The sequence below is a fragment of the Scylla paramamosain genome, unplaced genomic scaffold, assembly GCF_035594125.1.
Source record: "Scylla paramamosain isolate STU-SP2022 unplaced genomic scaffold, ASM3559412v1 Contig9, whole genome shotgun sequence".
Taxonomy (NCBI): domain Eukaryota; kingdom Metazoa; phylum Arthropoda; class Malacostraca; order Decapoda; family Portunidae; genus Scylla; species Scylla paramamosain.
In genome coordinates this window covers 1,722,501-1,730,000 of record NW_026973674.1, presented here as the reverse complement: position 1 = coordinate 1,730,000, position 7,500 = coordinate 1,722,501, and the positions used below count along the sequence as shown (strand labels likewise).

At 36.8% G+C, this 7,500-nt stretch overlaps 1 protein-coding gene across 3 annotated transcripts in view; it reads right to left on the bottom strand.

Annotated features, from left to right (window-relative positions):
- The window catches only part of LOC135096938 (ankyrin-2-like), a 134,552-nt gene that overhangs the window by 90,390 nt on the left and 36,662 nt on the right, over positions 1-7,500 (bottom strand). For 2 of the 3 annotated variants that reach the window (XM_063998709.1, XM_063998710.1), the window contains exon 4: positions 1,160-1,566. The exons of the other annotated variant lie outside the window; for it this stretch is intronic. In XM_063998709.1, the coding sequence (XP_063854779.1) occupies positions 1,160-1,566 (407 nt within the window). The remainder of the gene's footprint in view (positions 1-1,159; positions 1,567-7,500) is intronic. 3 annotated transcript variants of the gene reach the window in all.

The window sequence follows — 7,500 nt, the reverse complement described above, 5'->3', positions numbered from 1 at the left end:
GTGGGGCGAATCATTCACCTCACACCAAGGACATGAACTGTATAATAACTTAAAAGAAAGGTCACTTACACAATTTGTGCAAAACCCGACACGTGATAACCATGTCGTTGATCTCGTGCTTGCTACGAATGATGAATTAATATAAAATGTGAATGTCGGCGAGGAATTTAGTAACAGTGACCACCGCGCAATCACCTTCATTATAATCTTCACGGCTAACGAGTCAAATATAAGCAAAGAAAAAGTCCCTGACTACAGAAAAGCAAATTTATGTAAACTCAAATCAATACTTAACCAAATCGACTGGAGTCACCTACTCACCACCGCAGCTATTGATGCTCACTGGAAATTTTTCATTGATAGATACTTAAAAGCAGTGCAAGTATGCGTACCCATGAAAAATCCCCGTCCCACTAAAAACGTTAAGAGTAAGTGGTGGAACACACAAATAGCTGAATGCTTGCGCGCCAAGGGGGATGTCCATAATAGATTAAAATCCTTCAGTAATAACGAAGAACATACTAAATTCGGTGAGCTAAGACGTACAACAAAGAGGAATCAAACACAGCAAAAGATCCACCGAATTACATGTTGCAAACCAGAGTAAAACGAAACCTTAGGAATTTTATAGCTTTATCAGGCAGAAAGGAGTAATTACTTCAACTATTGGACCCATAATTGACGTAAATGGAGATTACACTAACGACGAGGAACAAATTAGTAACATTCTAAACACTTTCTTTGCCTTTCTTACCTCCTCGACTCCTTTCTTCCTTTTCTTCCCTTCTCCTCCACTCTCCCTCTCCCTCCTTCCCCCCCTCTTTTTTCCTCTCCTCCCCTTCTTCCTCCCTCCCATCTCCTCCTCTTCCACTCCTTTCTATCTTCTTTCTCCTCCTCTCTTCCTTCCCTTTTCCCTTCTTCCCCTCTTCATCTCCCACCCATCTTCCCAACCATCCTCCCATCCTTCCCTCATACCCTCCCCCCTCCCATTCTCTCTCCCTCCCATCCTTTCTCTTTCCCTCCTCTTTCCTTCCATACCACCCTTTGATCCTCCCTCCCAACCCCTCCCTCCTCACCCTTCTCCATCCTCTCCTCCCCCTCCTTTCCCTCCCTACAGGAGGACGCCCGGTCAACACAGCACACACAACCACAGCCTTACCACTTCCTCCTCACGCAGAATTTCGCTCCTCAAAATACCGCCGCCATTATTGGCCAGCCAGGTCTCCACTTCATGGCTGCCGCACTGCACAGCCGCCTCCAGCGGGGTCAGTCCATCCTTGGCTTGCACGCGCGGGTCACAGCCTCGCTGCACCAGCCACTGCACAGCTGCTACATATCCCCCAACAGCAGCATAGAGCAGGGGTGTGCCGCCATATCTGTCCCTGGAAGAGAGGGCCCAGCCAGCACCCGACAGCTGCTCCAGTACCTCTACGTGGCCATTGTAACTAGCGCTGTGCACTGGGGTGTGTGCCTCGAGGTGTGCGGGAGTGGGAGGGGTGATGGTCATGAGGGCTGCCACACACTGCTGGTGGCCCTGCCCTGCAGCAAAGTGGAGGGCTGTCCATCCTGTGCGTGTGTGTGTGTGTGTGTGAGGAGAGATTATATTATTATTATTATTATTATTATTATTATTATTATCATTATTATTATCATTATTATTATTATTATTATTACTAATTATTATTATCATTATCTATATATTCGTTTGTTCGTTCTTTCCTTCCTCCGTGTCACGCCTTGGGATCATATCTGAATATTTTGACTAAATCCTCTTCAGCTTCTCCTTCCTTCCTTCTCCTACACTTCTTCCTCCTCCTCCTCCTCTTCCTCCTTCTCCTCCTCCTCCTCCTTAAATTCAAATAATAAAAAAAATCTAATTCGAAACATTTATTGCCAATTATGATAATACAATAATGTAATACAAAGATAGATGGTATCATGGCAGAGCCCGTTAATAACATTTTTACAGGCCCTTAAAATTTCATATCACCTATTACTTTGACCTTAGCCAACAAATTTGATCTTAAAATTGCTGAAATACATTAAAACATGAAAACTTCCTTTGTAACAATTTGGCTAACTAAAGATATTTTATCACATCCATATGTATCCTGAATATATATATATATATATATATATATATATATATATATATATATATATATATATATATATATATATATATATATATATATATATATATATATATATATATATATATATATATATATATATATATATATATATATATATATATAAAACAAACATACATATACATACACAAACAAATACTCATTGATAATTCATAATAGTTTTTCGTAGCACCTAATAATTTTCTAATATTAACTGTTTTAACTTCATTTTAAAAGTTTCTTTGTTATGTATTTTTTTTACACTTTTTGGTAAGGCATTATATTGCATACATTCATAATAAGTTACAAAGCGTTTTTGGAGTCCAGTGTGTAGATATATCGGTCTGAGGTTGTGTCTGTGTCTGGTATTTATGGTGCGTCCGACGCTGTCTGTAAATGAATAACATCTTGTCTGTGCATCTGATTTGTATTAGTTTTAAACATTCTAATTTATATATATCAGAAATTTTCAATATTTTTTAGGTTTTTGAATAAAGGAGCTGTGTGTTCATAATGGCCAATATTACTCAGTGAACGTACAATTCTCTTTTGTATCAGAACTATGGAATTCAGTATAGTCTTCGTGGCCATACCCAAGACAACATTACAATATTGCAGATACGAATAAAATAAAGACTAATAGATAATACATAATGTATCATTAGAACAAATTCCTAATTTTGTACAGTATTCATAGTGATTTTGATAATTTATAATTTATTTTCTCAACGTGTTCTGTAAAACAAGTTTATCATCTACTACTACTCCTAAATATTTAATTAAACGAACCCTCTTTATTTCTTGCCCACAAATTTTAATATGAGTCACCGAAGCTGCTGTTACCTGAGAATACAAGATAATTTGTTTTTTGCACTTTTACTGAAAGTTTGTTGCTTAGTAACCAAGAAGATATTTTAATAACTTCAGTATTTAAAGTCATAGTCAGGGAGCTTCTGTCGGCATCAGCATATGTAATATTTGTATCAGTAAAAATACTAAAACTTAATAATTGTGATAACTTAATTATATGATTTATATAAAGCAAAAATAACAATAAACCAAGTGTAAAGCCTTGTGGCATTCCTTTTGTGAATTAACGTAATCTGAGGTTGTATTGTTAAGAAATGTACATTGTAATCTGTTGCTCAAATAATTCCTAAACCAGTCATTACATTTACCTCTTATCCCATAGCAATTTAGTTCCTCGACCATTATCTCGTGATGTAAAGTATCAAAAGCTTTTTTTTAGATCAAGGAAAACACTGATAACAAATTTAGCCTTACCCAAATTATTTAGGAATCAAATCAAGTAATTTAATTTAACCTAACTTGAATTTTTTTTTTCTAAAGACATAACTTTAACATAACATAATAAATTGCCAGTGTCCTTCCTACATAAAAAAAAAAAAAGAAAAACTGACATTTAGTTAAAATATGGTTATTATCAAGGAATTCTATTAATCTATTATACATTTTTTTTTTTTCATAGATCTTGCTAATACAAAAAAGTATGGATATTGGCCGTTCGTTAATAATGTCATCCGCCTTCCTTCCTTTATAAACCGGAATACCTAAGAACATATGAACATAAGAAATAAGGGAAGCTGCAAGAAGCGACCAGGCTTACACGTGGCAGTCCCTGTATGAAATATACCTACCTATTTCCATCTATTATCCCCATCCATAAACTTGTCTAATCTTCTCTTAAAGCTCTCTAGTGTCCTAGCACTAACAACATGATCACTTAGCTCGTTCCACTCATCTACCACTCTATTTGAGGACCAATTTTTTCCTATCTCCTTCCTAAACCTAAATTTTTCAAGCTTGAACCTGTTATTTCTTGTTCTACCCTGGTTGCTGATCCTAAGAATTTTGCCTACATCCCCCTTGTTATAACCCTTATACCACTTAAAGACTTCTATCAGGTCCCCTCTTAACCTACGTCTTTCTAAAGAAAGTAAATTTAACAACTTAAGTTACGAATTACTTTAACAATCTTCAGCCTCTCAGGAAAAATACCTGTTTGAAAAGATTTATTTACCATTTTAGAAATTACTGGAGCTAATACTGAAGCAGTTTTCTTAAGAACTTTAGTGTGAATATTATCAAATCCTGGCGCTGATTCTTTAAGGGAGTTAATGATTGTTGCTATTTCCTCTGGTGAGATGTCCGAAGACAGGAACTCTTGATGGTTGTGTGAGAGGTAAGACAGTAGATCCTTGTCAGACTGGGGTAAAGTGCTGGCAAGGTCCTTACCAACATTCACAGAATTCATATTGAAGTGGTTACTCAACATTTGGGGGTCAGTCACTTTAAAATGATTTATGGTTAGATAATCAATTTTAGGTTTAACTCTCGATTTGTTGACAATTTGATTTATGACTTCCAAAGTTTTGTGCCCTTGCTATCCACAAATGTTTTTTGATAATATCTATTTATTTATTTATTTATTTATTTATTTATTTATTTAATTAATCAATTAATTATTTTTGTTTTATTTTATTTATTTATTTTTTATTTATTTATTTATTTTTATTTTTATTTTTATTTTTTTTTTTTTGCATTTAATAACATATTATTAACTTCTATTTTCTCTGTACTGTTGGCCAAAGGTTATGTGTTTTCTTACATACTTTCTGTATAGAGCGTGTCTTTCCTTAATATGATTAACCAATTCAGATGTAATTCATGGTTTGCCTTCTCTTACATGTAATTTTTTATGGACTTTAAAGGTATAGCTTTCTCATTGCTAGATTTCTTTGCTAGATTTGTTTAATAGATTAATGTTTATATCACCAAGAAGAATGCATTCCTTCCGTGTTCTACTCACATAACTCAAAATTATTCCAAATTCTTGAAGAAATCACTTAATACTAGCATTAGGTCTCCGATAAATTACACCAATTTTCTCATAAAAAATTTTCTCATAAAAAAAAAGCAATCAATAAATGATATTTCTAAAGAGTCATTACATATGCAAAATTTATTTATAACACAAGATGAAATATAATTCTTTAAGTACAGGCACACCCGACCCCCATAGCTGTTGCTGTTGTTAGTGATCAACACGTAGCCCGGTAGCTTATAAAGATTTACAATATCGTCTGATACTTTTGTTTCATAGGATGCCATTATATCCATTGAAATAAAATCACATATTAAACATTTTGTGTGGATAAAATTTTCTAAGTTATGTGGAATGCTGTTCATATTATACAATAATAGCGTAGGTAATTTGTTAGTTTCAAATAATAGTTCAAATTCATGTTCATTACAATAATCATAGCATGGAACTGACATTGTTAAAATTTTCATTTAATAATACTCAACTCCATTTAATAAACTCAATTTCATACACCTGTGTTCTCTTCCCACCTTTCCCTCAAACATTACTTAAATTATTCAACTCAGGGTCACAATCATCCAAGATATGAGAATCACTATAATCACTTACAAAATCATAAGTTAAGTTATTAAATTCTTCAAAATTAAGAATTGGAATATAATCATCACTAAGCAACTGAATTACTTCCACATCACTTAAGTGCAGAAAGAACATTAATGATAGGGAGAACTATTTGATGGGCAGCGTTTAGTACGTATTAGAAAGTTTACTTCTATTTGTGCTTATTCTTACTGCGTTGTGTCGTATTCTCCCATCCTTTCTTTTCCTCACGGAGATCATCACTGCCAGCGACCTGCAGCAAGGCACACGCTGCACCGGGGTCTCGAGCACCACCATCAGCAACACTAGGATTCCCACCGAGAGCAGTAAAAGCGCCAGCACTTCCAAGGAGTGACCTCATCAGCAGCGTCACTACCAGCAGCAGTCTGAGCAGGAGTGACACCACCAGCAGTTCTCCCACCATCTGGAGTCAGGGCAGGAATCATTGCAGCAGCAAGGGTCTGAGCAGGAGTGACAGTCACCACAGAGGCAGCTGACCCAGCTACAGACGAGCCCTGGGTCTGCGTTTCTCGTTCGCCTCGTTCACGGATCACTAGCTTAGTATGCTGAAATACGCTAGCTTACCCTCTGCTCTTGCCTTTCTCAGTTCCGGTAGTTGTGCCTTTCTTGCTTTTACCTAAGCTTCGCACAGGTCTTCATTGATGTAGATATTCGCATTCTTCAGTTTAGCTGAGTTTCGTAAGGTCGACTGACGATCTTCGAATTTGTTGAAACGAGCAACAACAGTTCGGGGACGAGTACAGAGGAACTTCGATCCTACCCTATGAGCTCGTTCAAGCTGTATCGTACCAATCTCTAACTTGTCTCGAAACAGGTGTTGAATCTTAACTTGTGTTTCTTCCCACTTTTCGTTCGGTGATTCGTCGAGGCCATCAAAGCGTAGGTTGTTGCGTCTTGAGTAGTCCTCCTTATAATCAATTCGGCTTTCTAGCATGTCTAGCTTCACATCAAACTCAGATTTCTTTCCAATTTCCTTCTTCAACATTGTCACTTCTTCAGTAAGTGTCTTGGCAACAGTCTTCCATTCTTCTAACTCCTTCTGTGTGAGCTCCAAAGAGCGAATCAGCTCGTTGTTATAACTCTCAACCCTCCCTTATCCTGACTGCAAGGTCCTTCATCACGATATCTATAGCGTTCTTATATGCTTGTTGTTGAATTTCAAGCATAATTTTTTATATCCTCGTATGTCACCATTGCTAGTTTTAACAAATAACAAAGTCACAAACCAAGCAGGAGCAAGGAGGAAAGCACTGTACGTTTGATCGCTAATGCAGTCTCACTCTCTCTCCTCCTGTTCCTTCTCCTTTTTTTTCTCTTCCTTCTCCTTCTCCTCATTTTTTTTCTCCTTTTCCTCCTCCTTTTCATCCTCTTCCTCTTGAGTATACATATCATATATTATAATAGTTAAATTAACATACCACGGTATATCCACGGGTCTGGAGAGAGATGGAGCTAGCAGCTGGGGGGGGTGAGAAAAACTGGTGGAGACGTCTCGGAACACCTAACTTCATAGAAGCTGTTTTAGCTAAAGATGAGATGTGAAATTTCCAGTTCAGATTATAAGTAAAGAACAGACCGAGGATGTTCAGTGTAGAAGAGGGGGACAGTTGAGTGTCATTGAAGAAGAGGGGATGGTTGTCTAGAAGGTTGTGTCGAGTTGATAGATGGAGGAATTAAGTTTTTGAGGCACTGAACAGTACCAAGTTTGCTCTGCCCCAATCGGAAATTTTAGAAAGATCAGAAGTCAGGCGTTCTGTGGCTCCCCTGCGTAAAATGTTTACTTCCTGAAGGGTTGAACGTCTATGAAAGGACGTGGAAAAGTGAAGGGTGTAATCATCAGCGTAAGAGTGGATGGGACAGAAGTTTGGGTTAGAAGGTCATTGATGAATAATAAGAAGAGAA